Genomic DNA, 27865 nt, shown 5'->3' on the forward strand with positions numbered 1-27865 from the left:
CTGCTTGCCTACCCGGATCACCTGTCTGGCTACCTGCCGTGCCCATCCGCTGTACCTGTCAGCCTCAGCCACCTGACCTGTGGTAGTCACCTGCTCTCACACAAGGTCGGTCCAAGAGTGGCACCTGGTTCATCTGCCCGGTCCCTCCTTGATTCATTGAGTCTACTAAGCTGCCATGTGGCCAGGGTCGGTCCAAGTTGGCACTTAGTTACGCCCTTACGCCCCTCTGGTTTCTCCTTGCATCTCAGCACATAGGTTCCACCACCCGGATCCGTAACAACCTTCATAGAGGTAATGCAGGTGTATTGACTCATTTTTTAGACGGCACTTTCCACTATATCACATATCTTTTTTTCATTTATGTTTGACACAAGGAAGGACGTCATTAGATCTAACATGTTGCAGGCGGAGTTCAATTCATATTTTAAAGAAATTCAAATAAACAACAAGCTTTTACACACTTTTATTGTACACTGGCCACTCTGTTACTCTGCAGATCCTACTTTTCAAATCCTTTCTATGGGGCTTCTCAGGTTTTCCTTCCCCTTTTGCAACCCCCTTCCGGCAACACAGGGCAATCTTCATGAGGAAGGCTATATATATGTGATCAACCTGGGTGAGCTATAACCTGAGGAAGAAGGACTGAGTCTCCTTCAAAACGCATCGGTTTTGTGGCTGCACTGAGATCCCATAGCCTATTGTCAGTGACGTCACACTCGACATGCCCACGCTCATGCTGCAATCTAGCAGCAGCGCTTTCAGCTGGAGCGCACTGCCATATGAATATCTATTGACAGCCACAGTGAGAGCCATTCACGGGAGCAACAGACTTTCCGCTCACACAAGACCTTGCCGCCAGTGCTGGGATGGGAGCTGCGTGATCAACACTAGCAATTACCCCAATCACAGCAGTTACTGGAACAATCTAGGCAGCATATACTGTAATTAGCCATTGGCAGGCAGTCCCCTTGTCGCTAGCCAGGGGATACTTTGGGCACTTTGAATCCCTTGATTTTTGCCAATTTTATTCACACTGGGCTTATATAATTTCCTAACAACCAGTGGAGATACATACAGCCACTAGATTGTACTCCACCACGTCATAGGTGTATGTGAATCATTTGCATATGTGAATTCTACCTCATGCCGCTTTATACCTTATGTGCACTATTTTTCACCAGAAGCGCAGTAGTTCTCTTTATTAACAGAAATAGTTTCTCCCCATCAGAGTTATTTTTGATGGTTAACACACAATTTTCCAGTAAGAGTATTTTTATTTTAACGAGAACAAACATGAGGAATGACAAGGGGCTGTCCTAGTAGTGGACCAACCCCGTTAGCATACAATTTTCGGTTAAAACATTTCCAATATTTTGAATATGAAAAAGGATTCTTCCCTGTGTGACTTCTCTGATGTTTATTAAGTGTTTATTTCCATTTAAAACATTTCCCATATTAAGAACATGAAAAAGGCTTCTCCCCTGTGTGAATTCTTTGGTGACTAAGAAGAGATGATTTCTTCACAAAACATTTTCCACATTCTTAACAAGAAAAAGGCTTCTCCCCTGTATGAGTTCTCCGATGCTTAGCAAAATCTGTTTGATGGTTAAAACATATTCCACATTATGAACATGAAAAAGGCTTCTCCCCTTTGTGGGTTCTCTGGTGCTTAACAAAATCTGTTTGATGGTCAAAACATTTCCCACATTCTGAACATGAAAAAGGCTTCTCCCCTGTGTGGGTTCTCTGGTGGCTATCAAGATGCACTTTCAGGTTAAAACATTTCCCACATTCTGAACATGAAAAAGGCTTCTCCCCTGTGTGGGTTCTCTGGTGGCTATCAAGATGCGCTTTCCGGTTAAAACATTTCCCACATTCTGAACATGAAAAAGGCTTCTCCCCTGTGTGAGTTCTCAGGTGGCTATCAAGATGCGCTTTCCGGGTAAAACATTTTCCACATTCTGAACATGAAAAAGGCTTCTCCCCTGTGTGGGTTCTCTGGTGGCTATCAAGATGCCCTTTCCGATTAAAACATTTCCCACATTCTGAACATGAAAAAGGCTTCTTCCCTGTATGAGTTCTCCGATGCTTAACAAAATCTGTTTGATGGCTAAAACATTTCCCACATTCTGAACATGAAAAAGGATTCTCCCCTGTGTGCGTTCTCTGGTGGCTATCAAGATGCGCTTTCCGGTTAAAACATTTCCCACATTCTGAACATAAAAACGGCTTCTCCCCTGTGTGGGTTCTCTGGTGCTTAATAAAATTTGATTTATGGTTAAAACATTTCCCACATTCTGAACATGAAAAAGGCTTCTCCCCTGTGTGAGCTCTCAGGTGGCTATCAAGATGCCCTTTCCGGTTAAAACATTTCCCACATTCTGAACATGAAAAAGGCTTCTTCCCTGTATGAGTTCTCCGATGCTTAACAAAATCTGTTTGATGGTTAAAACATTTCCCACATTCTGAACATAAAAACGGCTTCTCCCCTGTGTGGGTTCTCTGGTGCTTAATAAAATTTGATTTATGGTTAAAACATTTCCCACATTCTGAACATGAAAAAGGCTTCTCCCCTGTGTGAGCTCTCAGGTGGCTATCAAGATGCGCTTTCCGGTTAAAACATTTCCCACATTCTGAACATGAAAAAGACTTCTCCCCTGTATGGGTTCGTTGGTGTTTAACAAGATTCCATTTCTGGTTAAAATATTTCCCACATTCTGAACAAGAGAAAGGCTTCTCCCCTGTGTGAGTTCTTTGATGTGTAACAAGAGTTGACTTATCTACAAAACATTTCCCACATTCTGAACATGAAAATGGCTTCTCCCCTGTGTGAGTTTTCTTCTGATGTCTGAGAAGACTTGATTTCTTTGTAAAATATTTCCCACATTCTGAACATGAGAATGGCTTCTCCCCTGTGTGAGTTCTCTGGTGAAAAACAAGATCTGATTTCTGGTTAAAAGGTTTCCCACACTTGGAACAAGAAAATCTATTCTCTGCTTTGTCAATTTTTTGATGTTTAAAGAAAGACTTTTCGAGGGGAAAACTATTTCCATATTCTGAACGTGAAAATGGGTTATTTGCTTTAGCAGCAATTAGTTTTTTAATGGTTATTTTGTGACTTTGGTTTTCCCTAGTAGTCGGTAATGAATCTGAAGACAGGACCTGTTTCAAAGGATCAGATGACAGATCTTTGCTGTGAAGGGATGATGGTATATCTGGAGTAATGGCATTCACTTGAAATGTATCCTGTTGTATCTCAAGATCATCTGATTTAAAAATTGAAGATGTCAGCTGTCCCTGTGATCTCCTGGTACAGTCATCTGCCAAGAATATAACCAATTATTATTTTTGAATAAGATATCCTTGAATTTTATATTTTTGAACATTTCTACTTAAACGGTCCATAAAAAAGGCAAGTTATACAAAAATTTAAATTATTCACCAAGACAATGACAGACAGTTTACAGTCTAATAGAAAATCTCATAGGATGAACAAGTTCATTCTGGCCCCCAAATATGGAATACAAAGCCACCAAAAAATGTTATGTCGGTGAAAATAATACCAATAAAAACTTATACTCATCTCACAACAACCCCTACTCAGGTCCATCATCTGTCAATGGAATAATAGGTTTCCACATTATTAGTGGCTCAAAGGCTCTTGAAAAGCAACATGGCTTCCACAAACCAATCCAGTAAAATCCACTCTCCTGAAGTCAAATCTCCCTCTCGCTTCTGAGCATTGCAGTGTGTCCAAATCTCATTTAGCATCCATGTATTTGGCATTACTATAGTGAGAAGAACCCTCTTAATTTACGGTGTGTCTCCTGGAGCCTAATCTGGGCACTACGTGTGGGGCAATAAAATGGAAAATTTGCAATTTTCACTCTCCAGCATCCACTGCGTACTAATTTCTGAAAAGTGCCTGTGAAGTCAAAATAGTCATTACTCCTATAGATTAATTCACTGAGGGTTATCATTTAAAAAATGGAGTCACTTCATGGGGATTTCTACTGCTCTGGCTTTCTGCCATTTTGTCCCACTTGGGCTTCTGCAAATGGTGGGTCCCATCTCCTCTGGGATCTGCTCCTGCGCTGTCTGCTTCTCTCACCAGGAGCCGCCTTATTAATTCTACAGGCGGCGCTGGTGATGGAGGAGACGTCAGAACCAGAAGTTCTGGGTGGCACAGGCTCTGTCCAGCCACTAAGATTAGGGTACCTGAGAACTGTAGTACCATCCAGTCTGGCAGTATGGGTGTATGTGCAGTCCAGCTGGAGTAATCTGCTCCCTGTTTCAGCCAATTGGAAAGCACCACATGCTACTAAAGCTGGAAGCATATTGCCAGAAGCTGCCAGATACAGCCTTGTTCTCCTCTGGTTCAGTTCTCTGTGCTCAGCTCCTGGATTGTGTATTTGTCTCCTGTTGTGACCTCAGCCCATTTACTGACCACTCTTGTGTCTTCTGATTTTGTATTTTCTCTGCCCTTCTGGTTCTCAGTGACCCAACTACCTATTATTCCTGTCATCTCACACCGATCCATGTATAGGGGATAAAGGATGAAGGTTAAGGCAATCTCTGAGATCTGGAAAGCAGAGTAGGTACCGCCAAGCCTGTTCATGGTAGCCATCTTTTGAGCTGCCAGATGACTATGAACAGTGCCCCGTTACATTGTGCCTGAAAACTATTTCAGCAAAACCTGCGCTCATTTCCTTCTGAACCCCATCATGTGCCCAGACAGTAGAGTACAACCATATATAGGGTATTGTCAGATTCAAAAGTTGGAAAATAATTTGCTATTATGCTTTGTGAAAATGAAAAAAAATGGGGCTACATTAACATTTTCAAGAAAAAATAATATTTTTTGCATTTCACTTTGTGTTAATTCCTGTATGAGGTTTTTGATACTAGAAAAGTGCAATTTTCTAGGCTCCTCAAAGTTATTTAAAAAACTGTTACCCAAAAAAGAGGTTTTGTAAAATTTAATTGAACATATGTACACTTGTTGCTAAACTTGTAGGCCTTCTATGAACCTAAAAAAATAAAAGCATGTTGAAAAGATCCTAGTTACTTACCGGTAACGGGATTTTACAGAGCCCATGACAGCACCACCTGAGAGAGGGTATCCGCCCACCAAGGACAGGAACCTACTGAATAAAAAGGCGGTACCTCTCCTCCGCATCAGTTTTGTTTCAGAGCATGAGAGGGCCTCCGAAGACAGGTTAATACATAACCACCAGCTCAATATTTGTACTAAACACCTTAAAAAGTGCACACCACAGTGATAAAGGGGAGGGAATTAATAGGGTGCTGTCATGGGCTCTGTAAAATCCCGTTACCGGTAAGTAACTAGGATCTTTTCCCCTTCTCCCATGACAGCACCACCTGAGAGATTTATAGAGATCAAATACCAGAGGGAGGGATCACCGTTTGCAACACCTTCCTACCAAAGGACAGATCAGTAGAAGAGGAAAGGTCAAGACAGTAATGTTTGTAAAATGTAGCGGGGGGATGACCAAGTTGCCGCCTTACATATAATGTCGATGGGCACATCCGCCTTCTCAGCCCAGGAAGCAGCTACCGCTCTGGTGGAATGGGCCTTCAGGTTCTCTGGAACCGGCAGATTGCTAGAAGAGTAGGCTAAGGTAATAGTATCCCTGACCCATCTAGCTATGGTCCCCCTTGTAACCTTAAGCCCTTTCCTAGCCCCCTGAAAGGATATAAATAAGGCGTCACTCTTCCTCCAGGCTTTTGTAACTTCCAAATACCGGACTAACACCCTCCTAACATCTAAGGTGTGAAGCTTATGTTCCTCAGAATCCCTAGGATTAGGATAGAAGGAAGGGAGAGTGATTACTTGCGTTCTATGGAATTTGGAGGCTACCTTAGGAAGATAGGCTGGGTCTGGTCTTAAGATTACTCTATCCGTACATACTTGAGTGAATGGATGGTTAACGGATAGTGCGTGTAAGTCACTGACTCTACGAGCTGATGTCAGGGCTACCAGTAGAGCAGTCTTTAAAGTTAAGATTTTTTCTGAAACCTTCTCTAAGGGCTCGAAGGGAGGTTTGGTTAACGCTTCCAGAACTAAATTAAGGTCCCAAGGAGGCATTCTTGGAATAGGAATAGGTCTGGATCTATGACAAGCTTTAATAAATCTAATGATCCATCTATTTGCTGCCAAGTCATAATTATACAGTGCCCCCAGAGCTGATACCTGCACCTTAAGGAGTACTGGTGGCTAGTCCCATATTTAACCCCTTCTGGAGGAATTCTAGTATGGCCTCAATAGGAATCCTCCCTTTGGCAGACTGACCCGAGGTAGACAAGAACTTAGCCCAGGTTCTACCATAGATTCTAGTTGTTATCGGCTTTCTACTTGCCAGAAGGGTGGTAACAAGGTCTGGAGAAAACCCCCTTTGCGTCAATAGCGACCTCTCAAAATCCAGGCTGTCAAATGCAGGCCTGCTCTTTGGGGATGACAGACTGGGCCCTGCCTGAGGAGATCCGGGATGTCCGGAAGAACCCATGGATCTGCCTGGGACATTCTCTTCATCCAAGTGAACCATGGTCTCTTGGGCCAGAACGGGGCGATCACTATAACCCTCGCCCGTTCCTCTCGGATCTTCCTCAGGATAGTAGGGATCAGTACTAAAGGGGGAAAGGCATAAGCTAGAGTAAAATCCCATGGAATCTGCAGCGCGTCCACCGCAAACGCCCCCTCCTTTGGATTCAGGGAGCAAAAGGTTTCGGTCTTCCGATTGTGTCTGTTTGCAAATAGGTCTATCTGGGGCTGTCCCCACCGACCCACAATCTGCTGAAAAACGGCTGGATTCAACTCCCACTCTCCTTGTTTCAAGGTGTGACGACTCAAGAAATCGGCCTTTATGTTCTCTTCCCCTTTTATATGCAGCGCCGAGAGCGTGACCAGCCGACTCTCGGCAAACCTGAAGATCTGATCTGCTACTAACATCAGAGGGAGAGACCCGGTACCCCCCCTGATGATTGATGTATGCGACTGTTGATCTGTTGTCTGACATTATCCTGACGTGAGGACCCTGAAGAGCAGAACTGAATTCTTTTAGAGTGTTTCTCGCTGCCAACAGCTCTTTCATGTTGTAAGAGAGACTTGTCTCGCTGTCCGACCAGAGGCCTTGTACAGAACTATCCCTTAGGTGAGCTCCCCAACCTTCTGCACTTGCGTCTGTTGTAATTGTATCCGACACCTGGAAGGTCCAAGGAACCCCCAAAGATAGGTTGACCGGAGATGTCCACCAGTCCAGGGAGTTGATCACGACATCTGGAAGAGACATCTTCCCATTCAGGCGACCTTTGAGCCACCTGTCCGCTGCCAGAATCTCCTGTTGAAGACATCTAGAATGGTACTGGGCCCACTGAACCGCCGGGATGCAAGACGTCATTGTACCCAACAGAGACATTGCACTCCTCAGGGTCATGGTCGGATTGCTGATAACCTGAGATATTAGAGATCTGATCTTCAGCTTCTTTTCCTCTGGCAGAAGACAGGTTTGGCTTTCTGAGTCCAGAATGAGACCCAGGAAAGACTGAACCCTCTTTGGTTCCAGCCTTGACTTCTCCAGATTTAATAGCCAACCTAGGCGTCTTAGACTGACCATGACGTCCGCCAGGGCTAGAGCACAGAGTTGACTTGATCTGCCCACTACTAAGAAGTCGTCCAGATAAGGGATGACCAGAATATCTCTTTCCCTCAAGTGCGCTGTGACCTCCAGAATAATTTTTGTGAAGACTCTTGGCGCCATGGAAATGCCAAAGGGAAGAGCTGCGAACTGAAAATGCCTTACATGCCTGCCGAATTGTACAGCTACTCTTAGAAACTGTTGATGATGTGGCAAAATCGGGACGTGGTAGTAGGCGTCCTTCAGATCGAGGACGCACATAAAACAGTCCGGAAATAACATCTTTATGGCCGATTTTATTGTTTCCATCTTGAACGGCCTGTAGACTAAATGGTCGTTCAGCCTCTTTAAGTTCGCAATGGTCCTGAAGGTGCCGTCCGGCTTCTTTATTAGGAAGAGAGTCGGATAGAATCCTCTTCCTTGCTCGGGTGCAGGTGTTTCCACCAGAACTCCTTTCCTGAGCAGAGTGAGAACTTCCTGCTGTAAGGCTATCTGTTCCGCTAAACCCCTGGGGGCTGATATTTTGACAGTGTTCTTGGGCCTGCATTTGAACTCTAATGTGAGCCCCCTCCTGATTATCCCTAAGATCCAAGGATTGGATGAAATTTCCTTCCAGGCAGGCAGGAAGTGGGACAATCTTCCTCCCACCTGGGGGGAACTGTCACTTAGGGGCTTTCTTATTCTCGGAGGAGGGACCCCCGAACATGAAGCCTCTGTTATACGGCTTTTTGTCTTTCCAGCTTCCTTGGTCTCTGGGAGCTTTACTGCGGTTGTATTTTCTCTTCCGAAAGGAGCTGTTAAACCGGGAACCAGACACCGTGGGAAATCCATGTTTTTTGTCTGCGGCTTTATCTAGGATGTCATCTAGACCTTTGCCAAACAAGAAGTCCCCCTCACAAGGGATTGAGCACAGTTTAGACTTTGACTGCACATCCCCTGGCCAGCTCTTGAGCCATAGCGCCCTACGGGCTGCATTAGAGAGGTTTGCAGACCGGGCAGCCAGCCTAACTGAATCTGCCGATGCATCTGCCAGGAATGCAGCCGCTCCCTGCACAAGAGGAAGGTCCGATAGAATTTTCTCCCTGGACACATTCCCCCTGATCTGGTCTTCCAATTGTTGAAGGCAGATCATCATAGATCTAGCGGTGCAAGTGGCTGCTACTGCCGGTTTAAGGGCCCCTGCTGACGACTCTCAGGCTTGTTTAAGGAAGGACTCCGCTTTTTTATCCAGCGGGTCTTTTAAGGCTCCTAAATCCTCAAAGGGCAGAGTGGATTTTTTTGAAGATTTTGAAATGGCCACGTCAATCTTAGGGGTTTTGTCCAATTTAGCCGTATCCTCATCCTCAAAGGGGTACCTCCGCTTGGAGGATGACGGCAGCTGACCCTTCCTCTCCGGTTTCTTCCATTCCCTGTCTATCAGAGATTTAATCCGGTCATTGACCGGGAATGAGCGTCTCCTCCTTTGGTCTAAGCCCCCGAACATAACATCCTGGACTGTTCTGGGCACCTTGGTATCGGTAATACCCATAGTCCCTCTGACGGCTTTAACTAGTCTCTCAGTATTATCAACCGAAAAACAAGGTCTGCCCCCCATCATCATCCGAAGACTCCGATGATGATGAGGAGAGATTAGAGGAGGAAGGCAGTTCTCTTGTAAAACGGGACTCCACCGATTCCTCTGATTCTGAAGAAACTAGTTTTCGTTTATTCTTTTTGCGTGAGGTTAAGCCTCTTAAAGACTCTCTGACCTCTGTTTGGATTAGATCCTTTAATTCTAAAGAAAACCTGGGGGACTCCTCTGCAATGGTTTTCTGAATACAGTCTGAGCAAAGGTTTTTGGCATAGGAGGTGGGAAGACCGATTTTGCACAAAGCACACTCCCTGTTTTTACTTTTAGCACTACACTTCTTCGCCTCCTGCCCCAAGAAATGAAAGGAGAAGAAGGAGGAAAAGAGAGAGAGAAGAGCACATTATTCAGGGTGAGACTTTCACGAAGATCACTCACCACACTGCCGTTCAGACTAGGGTACCGGAGGCGGTGGTTGCCGTTCACATGAGGGCTCCCATCTGGAGGAGGTGGACTGACAAAGTCTTTTCTGACCAGTCTTGCCGGAACTCGCACGCCCTCCACTGCTGTGACTTTGTCGATGGGAAGATTCTCGATGCTCCATTTGCTTAAGCTGCTTGCGCTGCTTTGATGGCTGCGGCTCCTGCTGAACCTCCTGTGGCGGAGACAGCTGCTGCCCAGGTGACTGCGGCTCCTCATTCATCATGGCGGGGATGCAGACACCGCCATCTTGATTGCTCCCCATCCTTAAAAGCAGTAGGGCTCCACCTCCTTTAGGCTCCTCCCCTTCCGGCAGCGTGCTCATTACAAAAAAAAATTATTATTTTTTTTTTTTAATTTAAATTCAGCCAGCTGGCGCGCTACACCGCAGATACGCTCCCTTCTGCGTGTGCGCAGCCCAGCGGCACCCGGCGCGCTTGCAGCGGGATAACGCTTTCCACCCGCGCATGCGTAGACCCGGCTTCCGGCGCACTCCGTGATAGGGTGCTCCAGCACCCCGCGCGTGCTCAGCCCGGACTTCCGGCGCGCTCCGTCACAGGGTGCGACGCGCCCCCACGTGCGCAGACCCGGAAGACCTGCCGGCCGGCGCGCTCAGCTCGTTTTGCGAGGCGCAGACCCGGCCGCAGGCCCCAGCGCACGCGGGGAGGAATTCAAAAAACAGCACCTCCTCCCCACACGCAGACCCGGGCAGCAGCCAGATGGGCTGGGAACAGGGACCATCTGCTGCTTCCACGGCCTCCAGGCCGCATCGTCCATAATCCAGGTACGTGAGGTACCACCTGGTGAGGCTCCCATCAGGGACAGGAACCAAAAACTGATGCGGAGGAGAGGTACCGCCTTTTTATTCAGTAGGTTCCTGTCCTTGGTGGGCGGATACCCTCTCTCAGGTGGTGCTGTCATTGGAGAAGGGGAAAAAATAAAAGGGGATTTTACCAAAGTAGAAATATGGTAAATGCTCTTTATTAACTATTTTGTGTGGCATCTGTTTCAAGAGAGTAAAAATTAAAAGTTTTAGCACTATAAATCTTTCTAAATTATTCAGCAATTTTCAGATATTTTTAAAAATTAACGCAAATTACTGTATATACTCGAGTATAAGCTGAGGCACCAAATTTTACCACACAAAACTGAGAAAACTTATTGACTCGAGTATAAGCCTAGGGTGGGAAAAGCAGCAGCTACTGGTAAATTTCACCGTCCTTTTAAGCATTACTCCCTCATCCCCAATCCAGGTATGCATGGCCTCCTAATTCCCAAGCCTGGTATGCATGGCCCTCCATCACTACACACATGAAAAAAAATAAAACACTTCTACTCACCTTTCTCCCCTCTGCTCCAGCGCTACGTCCTGTTCTGCCAGCAGCTGATCTCAGCATCTGAGCAGCGTATCACGTCACTGCCATGCACCCTCGGACACTGATGTGAGCTGCGGGGATATTCACTCCGCTCCACACCGGGACTATGAGCGTGGAGGAGAGTGAATATATTAATTTTCTTTAATAGTGCAAACTGTCAGCAGCGGCCGCATATCCTGCAGCTGCTCCGCGATCCTGTGCGCCTGCTACTACAGAGAATGAATATTCACTCTTCTCCATGCCCATGAGAGTGGAGAAGAGTGAATATTCATACTCTCTAATAGCAGGCACAGTGGATCACTGAGCAGCTGCAGGAAGCCGGCAGGATGCGACTGATACTGCACACTATTAAAGAAAATGAATATTCACTCCTCTACACTCCCATGGGCATGGAGAAGAGTGAATATTCATTCTCTTTAGCAGCGGGCACACGTGGTAGCTGCAGCAGCCGGCTACTGCCTGTGCACCGCTCCTCTGCAATATCTCCACCACCACCCATAGCAGGAATCTAAGTACAGTGCCTACAAGTAGTATTCAACGCCCTGCAGATTTAGCTGGTTGACACATGCGGAATTAACTTGGCATTGTGACATTTGTACTGTAGATCAGCCTGGAAGTGGGAAATGCACTGCAGCAAATTTTTTTTTTTTTTTTAAAAACGTTAAAAGTTAATTCAGAGTGTCATTTATTATTCAACCCCTCAAACCACAAGAATTCTGTTTGGTCCCCCTAAAGTATTAATAAGTAGTTCAGGCACCAAGAATAATGAGCTTCACATGTGTGGATTAAAGATCTCTTTTGCCAGCCTTTTCTGACTATTTCAGACCCTCCCCAAACTTGTGAACAGCACTCAGACATGGTCAACATGGGAAAGACAAAGGAGCATTCCAAGGCCATCAGAGACAAGATCGTGGAGGGTCACAAGGCTGGCAAGGGGTACAAAACCCTTTCCAAGGAGTTGGGCCTACCTGTCTCCACTGTTGGGAGCATCATCCGTAAGTGGAAGGCTTATGGAACTACTGTTAGCCTTCCACGGCCTGGACAGCCTTTGAAAGTGTCCTCCCGTGCCGAGGCCAGGCTTGTCCGAAGAGTCAAGGCTAACCCAAGGACAACAAGGAAGGAGCTCCGGGAAGATCTCATGGCAGTGGGGACATTGGTCTCAGTCAATACCATAAGTAACGTACTCCACCGCAATGGTCTCCGTTCCAGACGAGCCTGTATGGTACCTTTACTTTCAAAGTGTCATGTCAAGGCTCGTCTACAGTTTGCTCATGATCACTTGGAGGACTCTGAGACAGACTGGTTCAAGGTTCTATGGTCTGATGAGACCAAGATCGAGATCTTTGGTGCCAACCACACACGTGACGTTTGGAGACTGGATGGCACTGCATACGACCCCAAGAATACCATCCCTACAGTCAAGCATGGTGGTGGCAGCATCATGCTGTGGGGCTGTTTCTCAGCCAAGGTGCCTGGCCATCTGGTCCGCATCCATGGGAAGATGGATAGCACGGCCTACCTGGAGATTTTGGCCAAGAACCTCCGCTCCTCCATCAAGGATCTTAAGATGGGTCGTAATTTCATCTTCCAACAAGACAACGACCCAAAGCACACAGCCAAGAAAACCAAGGCCTGGTTCAAGAGGGGAAAAGTCAAGGTGTTGGAGTGGCCTAGTCAGTCTCCTGACCTTAACCCAATTGAAAACTTGTGGAAGGAGCTCAAGAATAAAGTCCACATGAGACACCCAAAGAACCTAGATAACTTGGAGAAGATCTGCATGGAGGAGTGGGCCAAGATAACTCCACAGACCTGTGCCGGCCTGATCAGGTCTTATAAAAGACGATTATTAGCTGTAATTGCAAACAAGGGTTATTCCACAAAATATTAAACATAGGGGTTGTATAATAATTGACCCACACTTTTATGTTTAAATGTAATAAAATTCAACTGAGCAACATAACTTTTTGGTTTGTAAGATTTATGCTTCTGTTCATAAAACCTACTCTCGTTTGCAGTTTGAAGGCTCTAACTTATTTGCATCTTATAAAACCAGCTAAATCTGCAGGGGGTTGAATACTACTTGTAGGCACTGTATATACTCGAGTATAAGCTGAGGGGGGGACTTTTTCAGCATAAAAAATGTGCTGAAAAAGTCGGCTTATACACACGTATACAGTACAGACCAAAAGTTTGGACACACCTTCTCATTTTAAGAAATTTCTGTATTTTCATGACTTTGAAAATTGTACATTCACACAGAAGGCATAAAAACTATGCATTAACACATGTGGAATTATATACTTAACAAAATAGTGTGAAACAACTGAAAATATGTCTTATATTCTAGGTTCTTCAAAGAAGCCACCTTTTGCTTTGATGACTGCCTTGCACACTCTTGGCATTCTCTTGATGAGCTACAAGAGGTAGTCACCAGAAATGGTATTCCAACAATCTTGAAGGAGTTCCCAGAGATGCTTAGCACTTGTTGGCCCTTTTGCCTTCACTCTGCGGTCCAGCTCAACCCAAACCATCTCGATTGGGTTCAGGTCTGGTGACTGTGGAGGCCAGGTCATCTGGTGTAGCACCCCATCACTCTCCTTCTTGGTCAAATAGCCCTTACACAGCCTGGAGGTGTAGCCATGCTGGTTCAGTATGCCTTCAATTTTGAATAAATCCCCAACAGTGTCACCAGCAAAGCACCCCCACACCATCACACCTCCTCCATGCTTCACAGTGGGAACCAGGCATGTAGAGTCCATCCGTTCACCTTTTCTGCGTTGCACAAAGACACGATGGTTGGAACCAAATATCTCAAATTTGGACTCATCAGACCAAAGCACAGATTTCCACTGGTCTAATGTCCATTCCCTGTGTTTTTTAGCCCAAACAAGTCTCTTCTGCTTGTTGCCTGTACTTAGCAGTGGTTTCCTAGCAGCTATTTTACCATGAAGGCCTGCTGCATAAAGTCTCCTCTTAACAGTTGTTGAAAAGATGTGTCTGCTGCTAGAACTCTGTGTGGCATTGACCCGGTCTCTAATCTGAGCTGTGGTTAACCTGCGATTTCTGAGGCTGGTGACTCGGATAAACTTATCCTCAGAAGCAGAGGTGACTCTTGGTCTTCCTTTCCTGGGGCGGTCCTCATGTGAGCCAGTTTCTTTGTAGCGCTTGATGGTTTTTGAAACTGCACTTGGGGACACTTTCAAAGTTTGCCCAATTTTTCGCACTGACTGACCTTCATTTCTTAAAGTAATGATGGCCACTCGTTTTTCTTTACTTAGAATTTGTATTATGGCAAGAAAAAAGCAGCTAACAGTCTATGCAGTAGGACTATCAGCTGTGTATCCACCAGACTGCTGCACAACACAACTGATGGTCCCAACCCCATTTATAAGGCAAGAAATCCCACTTATTAAACCTGACAGGGCACACCTGTGAAGTGAAAACCACTTCCGGTGACTAGCTCATCAAGAGAATGCCAAGAGTGTGCAAAGCAGTCATCAAAGCAAAAGGTGGCTACTTTGAAGAACCTAGAATATAAGACATATTTTCAGTTGTTTCACACTTTTTTTGTTAAAGGATATAATTCCACATGTGTTGATTCATAGTTTTGATGCCTTCAGTGTGAATGTACAATTTTCATAGTCATGAAAAAACAGAAAAATCTTTAAATGAGAAGGTGTGTCCAAACTTTTGGTCTGTACTGTACATGGTATATCAATCAACCAAAAATTACCAGACACAAAGTACAATGTGTCACAGAAATGTTTTTTTTCAGAATCCCTGGAATCAGCATCCAAAGTTATCACCACATACAGTAGTGACACACGTCAGATTTGAAAAATGCGCGCTGATTAGGAACACAAAACTGGCTGCGGTAAGTGGTTAAATCAGAGAATTTTGGGCACTAAATACTGTAGTCAAAAACTGTGACTATAGACAATAACACATCTATGGAAATTATCAAACTCAACAGTCTTCATCAGTAAAAAAAAAATAATGAGTAACTAGCGGTGAAACCTCTCTGGAGGTGGCTCTTCACAATCTAAACTATCATAAGGGCCAATATTTTCTGTCAGATGAGTTTCAAGAAGAAATATTACACATTTAATGAAAACTTTTTAACATACCACAGAGCCAAAATGCTTTTAAATTTAGATCTCGGACATTTGGCAGAGGCTGTGGAGACCAAAGAAAGCAAAATGGGGGAAAGAGCAGGACAATTGCCTTGCAAACAAATGTGGATAGGAAAATGACTTAAAAACAACATAGAATAAAAAAAAATAATCTTGAACCAGGAGACAGAGGTCCAAGTGGAGGATGAAGTCGAGGAGGAGGTGGATGTAGCAGTGTATGTGGAAGAGGCAGAGGAGGAGGTAGCCAACACTGTTTTTGTGTTTTATTTTTTTATTATTTTTTTGGGGGGTACTCTGGAAACAGGCTCCCTGGGGCACTTTGCATACAGGCAGTGTAATAATCTGCTGGCTACTCTCTCTGTATACAGGCTGTGTAATACTCTGCACATTATACTTACCTGTGGCTCTGTCTCCTAAATTGATCTTTTCTATAAAACACAGTTGAAAAGAGAAGTTTACATACACTATATAAAAATACACATATGCATGTTTTTCTCAATATCTGACATGAAATCAGAATAAACCTTTCTCGTTTTAGGTTAATTAGGATTATCATAATTTTTAATATTTGCCAAATGCCAGAATAATGAGAGAGAGAGAATGTTGGGATGGTGTTCTTAGGCTTCCAAGCTTCTCCCTTTTTACTCCAAAAGTAACGATAGTCATTATGCCCAAAAAGTTAAATTTTAGTTTCATCAGACCACAGGACATGTCTACAAAAATTAAGGTCTGTGTTTCTGTGTGCATTTGCAAACATTAATCTGGCTTTTTTGTTTCTTCTGGAGTAATGGCTTCTTCCTGGCAGAGTGGCCTTTCAGCCAATGTTGATACAGTACTCGTTTCACTGTGGTAATTGACACAATCTTACCAGCTTCTGCCATCATCTTCACAAGGTCTTTTGCTTTTGTCCTTGGGTTGACATGCGCATGTCAGACCAAAGCACGTTCATCTCTGGGACACAGAACCAGTCTCCTTCCTAAGCTGTATGATGGCTGGACATTCCCATATTGTTTGTACTTGCATATAATTCTTTGTATAGATGAACAAGCCACCTTCAGGAATCTTGAAATTGTACCCAAGGATGAGCCAGACTTGTGCAAGTCCACAATTCTCTTCCTGATATCTTGGCTGATTTCTTTAGACTTTCCCATGATGCTACACAAAGAAGTAGTGTTTCATGTGTGCATTAAAATGCATCCACAGGTGTGTCTCTAATTAACTCAGATGTTGCTAAAAACCAGAAGCTTCCAAACACTGATTTCATGTCAGATATTGAAAAAACATGCATATATGTCTTTTTATATAGCGTATGTAAACTTCTGGTTTCAATTGTAGATCATTACCTTTGATGTGCTTTACCATTGGATAAAGATGAATTGTCTTTCTTCTTAGTACTGATACTCATATATGTGTTTGGCCACTAGGTGGAGATATTATTCCATTCTCCCTGAGGAATACCTACACATTATTTATATTGTACTTTTTTCCTCCACATAGGTCTATAATTGAGAATGCATATGTTCCTTGTGATTAACATAATGTTGATATTTGCAAGTCTCCTCTGCAGTTCAGCTCCTTTTTATGTGTTTTATATGTAATTCCAGCTCCAGTAGCGTACACTCAAGCTGCTGCTGTTAAAAAAGTAGTAGTTGGATCTTGGGATTAAGCTGGTGGTCTGTCACAAGGCCCTCCCACGAAATCATCCTCAAAGAGAACAAAAGGTTGGGCATCAGTGCACTCAGTCTCTTCCACTTCTGGAGCAGGGCCAGGTGGATGGGCCATTGAAACACAGCCAGTGGAGACATCAAAAGCAAAAAATGACTGCTGAATGACTTGGGGCTCAGACTGCTTGGCTGATCTGAAAGAGGGTGAGCTCGAAGACAGATGCCCATTGGCCACAGATGCAAACTCTGTTTTCAGCAGGGGATCAGGTCTACAGATGACCATAAACAGTCTAAATTGGTCAATGAATGCATGGAAAGAAGTTATTGTGTTGTGGACTGTAGAAGAGATGTATGTGTCCAGAAGGAACACTCATTTTCAGTAAATTATATTTATATGAGACCACAAGAAACACAAGATGGCAAAAAGCAATAACCTGACTTGACCTCTGACAAAATTTTGGAATGAATTTAAAAAGATTGTGAAGTGGATTGGATTTGAAAAACTTTGGAAGAGGAGTTCCTCTCCCACGACTACCAGGCTGTTATGGCACTCTGTGCACACAGAGATTTCTGGCAGAGTACTCCCACAGAGACGCATGCAGAGTACAAGCAGGCTTAATGGCACAGTATTCCCACAGACACAAATGCAGAGTAAAAAAAAAGTGGTTTATAGGCACAGTACTCCTACAGACATATGAGGAAACGCATGGGATCCAGTTTTGGGCTCCACATTTTACGAAGCATTTTCAGAAGTTAGAGTCAGTTAAAAGGCGGGCAACTAGATTATTACAAGGGATGGAAGGCCTCTCTTATGATGAGAGGTTGGAAAAGTTGAGCTGGGTTAGCTTAGAAAAAAGACGCCTCAGAGGAGATCTCATTTACATGTATAAATATATGTGTGGTCAGTACAAAGGACTGGCACATGACTTATTCCTTCTAAAGACCATACTAAGGACCAGGGGGCATTCATTACGGGTGTAAGAAAGGCAATTCCGGCAGCTAAATAGGAAAGGCTTCTTTAAAGTTACTGCTGTTAGACGGGAACGCACAGCCACAGTCGTAATGGCAGACACTAACAGCTTTTCAAAAAGAGCTGGATGATTTCCTCAATATACATAACATTGTGGGTTATAGTTATATTAGTGACAAAAGGTATAATTGGTGGAGGAAGATTGAACTTTATGGACCTAGGTCTTTTTTCAACTTATGTAACATATGGAAGCAGGATAGGAAAACATATGCAGCCATGTCATGTATTCTAATTTTGAGGATAATACTTTCAGTAGGAAGGTGGGTCCTGTTACTGTGCATGGCGGCACCATGTAAATTTATTTTGTCATCTGGCATAGTGTAGAAGTTGGGGAAAAATTGGGCAATGTACTCTGGAAGTCGTGCTCTAGATTACTCTGTGATATTTTCTGCAGAGACGAGTCCTGGCTAGAAGAATTGATGGCGGTCAGCACTGGATGGAAAAGAAAAGCGAAGATGAATATCTTCAACTAGAGACGTCACTAGTGAGTCAGTGTGTTAACGGTACACTTACACTATATACAAAGCTCCTATGTATAATGTCATTGGTGATCCCTGTATTACCTGTACATTGACACTGTATACAGAGCTCCTGTGCATAAGTCACTGTCAGGGATTCACAGGGACGTCAATGACACCGGGGAGATCACACAATATCCCACCGCTGCCATCACATCTGGATTGAGCAGGGATTCACGAGTACACTATCCCGGTTACTCACTACGTAGCTATCGGCAAGCGAGCAGAAAGCGTATGGCGTATACACCTCCAGATTCCAACGCATAGAATATGTGTATATGCCTCCGTACAGTTACTGCCAGCTTCACGATAGCCCAATTATTATTCGTTGCCACAACCAACCGAGTTTGAAATATAATACTCGGACGCCTGCGTTCTGGTAGCATATGGCTTCAGGAGATGGAACGATTACAGAGCAAAAGAAACGAGACTATTAAGTTTTATATTTAATCCAACAGGGAGGCAGTGTTTAGGAAAAATATACAAAAGGTTTTACAAAGGTGACATTTACAGTACAGAATAGACAGTTACACAAAATAAACAGAATTAAAGAAGAAACTTACTATAAAGTTCGCAGAGACGAATCAGTATAGCTGGAGGAGGGGCTCCCCAATTTGACCGTTATCGAACTTGATCCTTTGCTTATAGTGTCTATATCCCCCAGGCAATGGATACCGATCCATCCTCATTGGGGTCTTTTATGCCGAAGGGGGAGGCCACCCCACACACCCCCTGTGCTGAAATCACGTGGGCTGGGCTCCAGCCTTCACATTTTTACTAAAATCGCTAACTTCTGGGATAACTTATCGCTCATTGATCGCAGAAGCTTGCAAACGATGCCATAATTTCCATTATGAATGTGCCTTTCTTTAGAGACCACACAACTTAGTTGCAGTCAGTTATTTTGTTACTTTAGCTTTACCGCTCCACGGAAGGGTTCACAGCTATGGAAAAATAAGCATATTGTACCTTGGCTGACCCTGCCATTAAAAATATAGGTCCCGTTATTATCAGATGTATGTAACTGGAGATATTCCATATTCCGTATCGGCACCGGACCAGATGCATATCGCAACTGGGAATTTGTTATGATTATTGTGAGTGTTTTTGAAGCCTAAACGAGCTTTCCTCCTCACCCAGGTGTAAATTATCTCAAGCCTGCGTCAGTGGAAACTACCCTCGCAGTTTAATTGGGTTGGTAGCATCCCTTGTGCTAGCATTTGCTTACAAGGCACTTCTCATGTATGTGGTAATTTGAATATGAGCCACTGGCCAAAGTGTCAGCTCTTCTCCTTTGACAAATACTATAGGGGAGGGGGGATGAAGAGGGGTCTGGGAGAGAGAATTCTTAATATTTTCTTAATATCTATGACAGGGGCGAAGAAAGATTTTCAATATTTCCATGACAGTCACTTTATTACCTGTACACTTACACTATATACAGAGCACCTATGTATAAGTCACTGGTAAGTCACTGTATTAACTGTACACTGACACTATACATTGTATACTATGTACAGAGCTCCTGTGTATAATGGCAATTATGGCTATATTAGTATTGTGTTTTTTTTTATTAACGATCAGTATTGTAGTATTTGGTCACTGTGTGGTGGTAATATGTGATCTGGTCACGGTGTGGTGCTATTTGTCCTTTGTATGTGGTATCATTCGCTCACTATGTAGTGGTAATATGTGATCTGGTCACAATGTGGTGGTATTTCTCCCTTATATGTGGTATTATTTGGTCACTATGGGGTGGTAATATGTGGTCTGGTCATGGTGTGTCGGTATTTGTCAATTGTATATGATAATATTTGGTCACTATGTAATGGTAATATGTGGTCCAGCCATGGTGTGACGGTATTTGTCCCATGTATGTGGTAGAATTGGTCATTTTAAAAAATGTGACATATTCCCTTACAGAAAAATAAATAAAAATATACCTAAAAAGATTATTGGGTATTTTAAGAATATTTTAATAGGTTAGAGTAGAGTCCGGTTAAAAGAGTCTACCTTGTTGTGATGGCAGGCTTAAAAAAATCTTTTGGCCAAAAGAAAAGCTGATGACTATGTATGTGGTATGGTGTTTGATGGGAACTGTTAGGCTATGTTCACACGTTACGTTTTTTTATGCAAACTTTCACCTTACACTTTTCTGGACTGCAAAAGTATGTGATTTCAGAAATCTCATGCACACAGCTTGTTTTTGTTGTTGTCAGTATTTTGTGCAAAACCTTTTGTATTGTAAAAGCAGCATGTCACTTCTTTCAGCGTTTTTTCAGCATTTTTCACCCATTGAAAGCAATGGGTGCTGCAAAAAACGCAGGTATAAGGTATTGCTGCATTTTTTGTGAAAAAAAGCAAGTACAGCAGTATGTGAAACCCATTTATTTTTTTGATTTTCCTATGTTTACCATCTTGTCTTGGTCACCTGAGATGGCAGTTTGGATTGGTACAGTTTAATTAAACTTGTGATGCCTAAAAAAGTAAACATTGGCTGACTAAGGTGTGAGATTGAACAATGCATGAGTAACTCAATTGCAGGCCAAAGTGTGAAAGCAAACAGTGTCCTAAAAATCAGTGCACTGCCATTGGTGACTTTGTTCATGCTTCTGTGCTGGAAGCAAAGCTGAACTTTGGGATCATAAAAAACATACCAAAACCTGCGTTTTTGACGCTGCTTATTTTCTGACAATAGAGCAGGTTTTCCTGCAGGAAAAAAGCAGCAAAAATGTAATATGTGAACATAGCCTTAATGTGTGATTGGTGAGGAAGTGGTGCAGAAGTGGAGTTTTTCCAAGAATTGGGGGGTGGGACTGTGGATGGTTTGAGGGGCAGAGGAGGAGCTGGGGGTGGAGTCTCAAGGGGGCCTGAAAATTTTTCCGGTATGGGGCCCTGAAATTTCTGGTGGCATCCCTGCCTATACCCACTACAATTCTTACTAGAGTTTGCTACAGAACTCGCTTTGGTGCTATGGTGTTCTGTGATTCACGGCTGCTGCAGCCGTGTGCTCAAGACTCCTACATCCAAAGTACAGAAAAAAACATTTGAAGGCGCAAGTGGGAATTCCTTTTTTATCATGAGCTCTTGGCTTCCTGTTCAGTGATAAGGGTGGATCTCACTCTCTCTCAGGTGATGTTATGGGTGAGAGGAAAAAGTACTGTAATGTAATTTATGACGTGGAGTGAATCCATTAAACCAGAATTCCAGCCATGCCAACACATCTCCTGCAGGCGTGAATAAATGTATATTACAGCCATCAGCCATGCACAGCTTAGAGATATGTCATGGCACAGGTGTAATGTTTTTTATGTAGTTTATCACAATCCTGTTTGAAGTTAGTTGGTTTTAAAAGAGATTGAAAAGTCAGGATAAAGGGAAACTGTTATTATTGTACAGAAATTCACACTTGGCCTCACTGCACATTTAATGTTGTCGATCAAAACAGTGAAGTTTGGTCAGAAAGACTGGACCTGGTGTAATAGTGAGGAAGGATGTAACCTTTCTTTGGCACTGAAGTAGTTAAAGAAAAGGTTCCCGTAGTTAGACCTCTCCGAACTGTTGTTAGGCCAAGCTAGGGGGTTAGCTGCAGTGGTCCAGTCCATAGAGTAGAGGGGGAAGTCGGTGCCATTGTCAGACATTGAGTATGTCTAGAGCGTAGTTTAACCTAATTCCTTGTGGGCTGCAGTACTTGAAACAAGCCACAAGATGCCACTGTCGGGTACAGCTGTTAGTAAGAGTCTGCTAGCAGGGTGATAGTGAGGAGTTAATTGAGTAAAAGGTCAGCCCATAGAGGGTGGGCACTCTAGGAAAACCTGTGGTGCTTCCAGAAAGAACTGAGAGAGAGTTGGAACAGTGAACCGTACAGGCAGCCTGATCATATGGTGGCTGCTAGGGTAGATGGGAGCTCCGTACCCTCAGACAGTAGGATCACCAGTGTGAAGATCTCCCTACGCAAGTCCTGTTAGCCAGCCAGAGAAACTCAACGGAGGTATTGAGGACCCGGGGCACTTTCAGTCTGTAGGCAGCAGAGGAAGATAGGACTTCAGGCTAAGACGTGGGGGAGATATAGAACTCGGATACACTGTTGATATTGAGGAAGATTCTCTTTGGCTAGAGATTAGAGTCACAGAGGTGCTTCACTTAAAGAGGGAACCAGGGCTGAAGATGTTGCCAGCGCCTGTGCGGGAGATTATAACCTGTCGGGCCTTATCCATTATATCTGCCTGTAAATATTGTACATATTTCTCTTCCCCAAGTAAAGTCCCAGTTATGGTTAAGAACCTCGTTTCCTCTGAATTTATTGCTGCCCTGGTCCCAGAAGAGAAATGCCTGGAGACAGCCGCGATCGGATGGTCTGAAGTAAGTGGAAAGCACCACATACATGGCCACACATCAGAAGGAGGACACGTATTGTCTGTAGGGTGCCAGAGCTAGCAGGGGCTACAGCTCGCCCTTGACTACCTCGCTGAGGCACCTTACATTTGGCGTAGTCGGCAGGATGCGAGCTCCTCGCATGACGAAAACGGGGAAGGGCTGACACAGCACACTGAAGAGATAGTGTTGGAAGGCATGTGGTCCAAGATAGCGGCCCGAATCATGGATTCCAAGATGGTGACAGTGGCGGTAAAGTACAGGAGAAGAACCGCCTATCGTGGGAGTGGATGGCGCCGGAGAGCGCAAAAAGATGTCCAGCCCCTACAAGTTCCGGCCCAGATGAGGATGGGTCCAGGGGTGAAGATGCGTCAGAAGACCATCCCAGAAGAGGAGGAGTTGGAAGCGCAGGACACGCGTCACCGGTAAGCGATCAGTGCCATTTTCTGTCCAGGGCACAAGGGGAAGGAAGTGTTGCAGAGGATGCTCTAGAAGAATGGCAGCCGGAGGATCCGAGAGTGTGATGGAGATGAGGAGGCTATCCTGGAGATCACTACCCCATGGTTCTGGGAAGCCAACAGCATCATTACCCTCCGCTTTCTCTTACAGGCCCATCATATTTTTCTTCAAGTGATCTTCTAATTTATCAGCACATTCTACGTACGCTGTCATTGGCTTTCTAGTTTACAGACCTGGGCAGGTAAGGGTCAGCATCTTCTGATCCCAGGGGGTAGGTGGATCCTCCAGGTTGTAATTTCTATAGAAAATGGCTTTCACAATTTCACAAAGTAATTTGAACATTTTCTGATGGAGGAGAATGTTATGCTGTAGTGGCAAAATAGTGATCACCTGATTGTGATACGGCCGGACTACACCACCGATAAAGCAGCCACAGCCGGTGACAGAGCAGAATCTGTGACTTCTCTGCATTTAGTGGTTACTACTCACCTGGGTAGTCATATGTAGGAATCTCCACTTTACACCACTCATCACCCCTCACATATGTCTCTGTAGTATCAATATGGGTCAGATCTTCACCCTGAAACAAATATTGTAAAAGTCAAAGACAGATGGAGAAGTCACATCTATGATCAGCTCTAATCCTGCCATCGCCACTATTCTCATTACACAAGTATAACACATATAATACTGGTGGATAAAACAAGACTGAAAACAAGACCTTCACAGCAGAGATCTCATGACACCTTCTCTCCATCTACCTGATGATCCTGATGAACATTGGGATCTTCTTGTTTACAGTCCTGTGGAAGAAGAGGACGGGGACATCTCTCTGGTGTTGACCTCTTACTGGATTGACCTGGAGGAAACACATACAGGGTCTGAATTCATTCTATACATACAGAGAATTATAGGCCGTGTGTATTTAGTCCTGTCTATTACCTGGTGATGTGAGGAGCTGGGGAACCTCCATAATGACGTCCTTGTACAGATCTTGGTTTGCTTCTAAATATTCCCACTCCTCCATGGAGAAATAGACAGTGACATCCTGACACCTTATCGGAACCTGACACATACAATGATACCGTCACCCCCCGATCCCTTCATAGCGTTACTGTATAATGTCCCAGCATTCCCAGCAGTGTCACCTCTCCAGTCAGCAGCTCAATCATCTTGTAGGTGAGTTCTAGGATCTTCTGGTCATTGATGTCCTCATGTATCAGGGGGTGAGGTGGAGGCCTCGTGATTGGGCTCAGGAGTCTTCCCCATCCTTCAGACACAGGGACCTGACAGCACTCACTAGAGGTCTTCTTCACTAAGGTGTAATTCTGGTTATGGAGAGACACATTAATAAATCTCACTACAGACATTTCCAGAGTCCTCACCTCTCCAGTTTTGTCCATCTGTTATTCCCATAGATAAGAATGATGTAATGTGACGTCATCAGAATCTCTCACCTCTCCAGTAAGACGGAAGAGGATCTCTAGGGTGAGGTGTAATATCCTCTCCGCAATCTTCTCCCTGTTCATATCCATACTTGAGTAATTCAGAAAAATTCTCTTAATATATATAAAAGATCTTCAATGATAGGATCTGATATTGTAGGGACCTTAATATGAAGAATATGAGCCGATGGAAGATCATAAAAATCCTGTGTAATAATACAATTACTGGAGACAATAAGGGAAACATATGAGGAGATAGAACGTGCAGATGTTGTATTCTCTAGTTTTGTATGGACTGGAACCTGAAGTTGAATTGCTGACTTAGGGCTCATACCCATATGTGAGAAAAAAAACGTATCTGGACCGAAAAATCGGATGTGTGTCATGCGATTTTCATGCGAGTGCTATGCAATTTATGCATATCATTTATGCGATTTCAACATGGGCTTTTACATAGGGGAATTGTCTAGGCCATTTACACAGTTTTCTATGTAATTATTATTCACTACATATATAAATATCTATAATATAACACTGCAAGCGTCCCTCTGTCTGAAGCCTCTATAGACTGCGCATGCGACGCGCAGTCTGGCTCCAGACAGAAATACGCATGGAGCCGTTACAGGTAAGAGGAGTGTGTATGGCGCCGGAGATCGCGGTATGCGTAGACACTGAATGCATACTGCGATCTTCGATGCCATACTTACATACTTACCTGACTGGGAGGAGTGTTGCCGCTTCGCCTCTCTTCTCGCCGGAGACCAGGGCAGGAGTGAAGGAGTCGGAGCATAGCGCTATCTGGCGCCATTTTACTGAAGACACTTTTGCAGTGTGTCTTCAGCAAAATGGCGCCGGACAGCGCGGTATTGGCACGCGTGTACTCTGGCGCCGCACACCTCCCCTGGCAAAACAGGACACCGCAGCGCTGAAGCACAGGGAAGATAGGTGAGTATGTGGGTTTTTTTTGTATGTGTGCAGCGTGAAAGGGATGAGGGGTGCCACGCATGCCAGGATTGGGGGGGTGAGGGGTGCCACGCATGCCAGGATTGGGGGGTGAGGGGTGCCACGCATGCCAGGATTGGGGGGTGAGGGGTGCCACGCATGCCAGGATTGGGGGGTGAGGGGTGCCACGCATGCCAGGATTGGGTGTGAGGGGTGCCACGCATGCCAGGATTGGGGGGTGAGGGGTGCCAAGCAAACCAGGATTGGGGGGTGAGGGGTGCCACGCAAACCAGGATTGGGGGCTGAGGGGTGCCACGCAAACCAGGATTGGGGGCTGAGGGGTGCCAAGCAAACCAGGATTGGGGGCTGAGGGGTGCCACGCAAACCAGGATTGGGGGCTGAGGGGTGCCACGCAAACCAGGATTGGGGGCTGAGGGGTGCCACGCAAACCAGGATTGGGGGCTGAGGGGTGCCACAGCAGAACAAAGTGAAGGTTCTGGAGTGGCCATCTCAGTATCCTGACCTCAATATCATTGAGCCACTCTGGGGAGATCTCAAGCGTGCAGTTCATGCAAGACAGCCCAGGAATTTACAGGAACTGGAGGCTTTTGGCCAAGAAGAATGGGCCACTTTACCATCTGAGAAAATAAAGAACCTCATCCACAACTACCACAAAAGACTTCAAGCTGTCATTGATGTTAGAGGGGGCAATACACGGTATTAAGAACTGGGGTATGTGAACTTTTGATCAGGGTCATTTGGATGTTTTTGGTTGTCATTAAAAGTTAAAAAGAGAAAACACAGTAGTTTGACAAGAAATGGCTTCACCCAACCAATAACCATGAGTGGAGAAAAAGATTTTTTTCAATTATCATTCATATTTTCTGAAACAAGGCCAAGAAAGAAAAAATTCTGCGGAGCCGAGCCGCGCGTGTACGGGGGTACGGAGCGGAGCCGCGCGGGTACGAGGGGTACGGAGCGGAGCCATGTGTATAACAGCTGCTTTATCCCCTGTGTAATATATATCTAGTATTAATGCGCCAGTAATGGGGGGTCTCCATACACCTCCGCCTGCAGAGCCGCCAGCACATATATGGGTAGACACTAGGATGTATGGGCTCCTTCCAGGTCCTGACTGCAGCCCATCCATTCTAGCTGGCTCACTAGTGAAGAGCATTAACCCTTTAGTATCAGCCCTTTCTCCTCAAAAACAAGAAGAGAAAACATCAAACCAGCAATTAATGTAACTCCCGACCTCCTCTCCGCAGCTGCACCCTAGAATGTATGCGCTCCTTCCGGGTATGACATCATTTCCGGGGGCGTGCTCTAGTTGAGGCGCAGACTCCATAGTGACATGCAGAGACGCATCATCTATACGCGACCGCACTCGTCTCAGCTCTGCACGGAGGAGGCCCCGCCCTTTCCCGTGACGTCATCCCCTTGGTCACATGACGTTGCAGAGGATTGTTCCGGTGTGCGGCTCTGCAGGTGCAGGTCTGTGCAGACTCCGCGTTATTCTCTATGCGGATTATTCCTTTCCCTTCTATATCGCCGCCATACTCCGCACCGCTGTACACAATATCACACGCCCTATAGTCCTTATTCACACCTGCGGTTCCTGTCTGTGTAGTGATTGCGTTTTCCTCTTCTCCAAACAGTAATGTCCTCCCCTCCCCCTGTGACCCCACATGATAATATTCCCCTATTCACCTGCAGCGGCCACAACTCCCCCTATGTGCCCGAAATAGTATTACTGCCCCCTGAGTGCCCTCATATATTAGTAATGTCCCCTGAGTGCCCCCATATATTAGTAATGTCACCTGTGTGCCCCCATATATTAGTAATGCCCCCTGTGTGCCCCCATATATTAGTAATGTCGCCTGTGTGCCCCTATATATTAGTAATGTCGCCTGTGTGCCCCCATATATTAGTAATGTCGCCTGTGTGCCCCCATATATTAGTAATGTCGCCTGTGTGCTCCCATATATTAGTAATGTCCCCTGTGTGCCCCCATATATTAGTAATGCCCCCTGTGTGCCCCCATATATTAGTAATGTCGCCTGTGTGCCCCTATATATTAGTAATGTCGCCTGTGTGCCCCCATATATTAGTAATGTCGCCTGTGTGCCCCCATATATTAGTAATGTCGCCTGTGTGCCCCCATATATTAGTAATGTCACCTGTGTGCCCCCATATATTAGTAATGTCACCTGTGTGCCCCC

General features: G+C 44.8%; 2 protein-coding genes across 2 annotated transcripts in view; one reads left to right on the forward strand and one right to left on the reverse strand.

Moving 5' to 3' along the window:
• The window catches only part of LOC141270547 (uncharacterized), a 121415-nt gene that overhangs the window by 52426 nt on the left and 41124 nt on the right, over positions 1-27865 (forward strand). The gene's annotated exons all lie outside the window — the stretch shown is intronic.
• On the reverse strand, positions 1251-27006 carry LOC141270504 (uncharacterized). Its single transcript, XM_073680513.1, has 7 exons — positions 26876-27006; positions 24714-24792; positions 24405-24584; positions 24199-24322; positions 24018-24115; positions 23746-23836; positions 1251-3320 (listed from the first exon to the last, which is right to left on the reverse strand). Exons 1-7 carry the CDS (start codon positions 26989-26991, stop codon positions 1624-1626), a joined length of 2385 nt encoding a protein of 794 aa, XP_073536614.1. The 5' UTR covers positions 26992-27006; the 3' UTR covers positions 1251-1623.

This window comes from Phyllobates terribilis, unplaced genomic scaffold (genome assembly GCF_046119375.1).
Source record: "Phyllobates terribilis strain yellow unplaced genomic scaffold, ASM4611937v1 Scaffold_5__5_contigs__length_657084704, whole genome shotgun sequence".
Classification (NCBI taxonomy): domain Eukaryota; kingdom Metazoa; phylum Chordata; class Amphibia; order Anura; family Dendrobatidae; genus Phyllobates; species Phyllobates terribilis.

What these genes read in the sequence shown, in the direction of transcription:
- LOC141270504 (XM_073680513.1), bottom strand. Translation starts at nt 26,991, where the DNA reads ATGGAGTCTGCGCCTCAACTAGAGCACGCCCCCGGAAATGATGTCATA. An exon ending in TCTTCCGTCTTACTGGAGAG is followed by an intron (nt 24,585 to 24,713) that starts GTGAGAGATTCT and finishes CTCCATAACCAG; the next exon opens with AATTACACCTTAGTGAAGAA. An exon ending in TCCTACATATGACTACCCAG is followed by an intron (nt 3,321 to 23,745) that starts GTGAGTAGTAAC and finishes TATTCTTGGCAG; the next exon opens with ATGACTGTACCAGGAGATCA.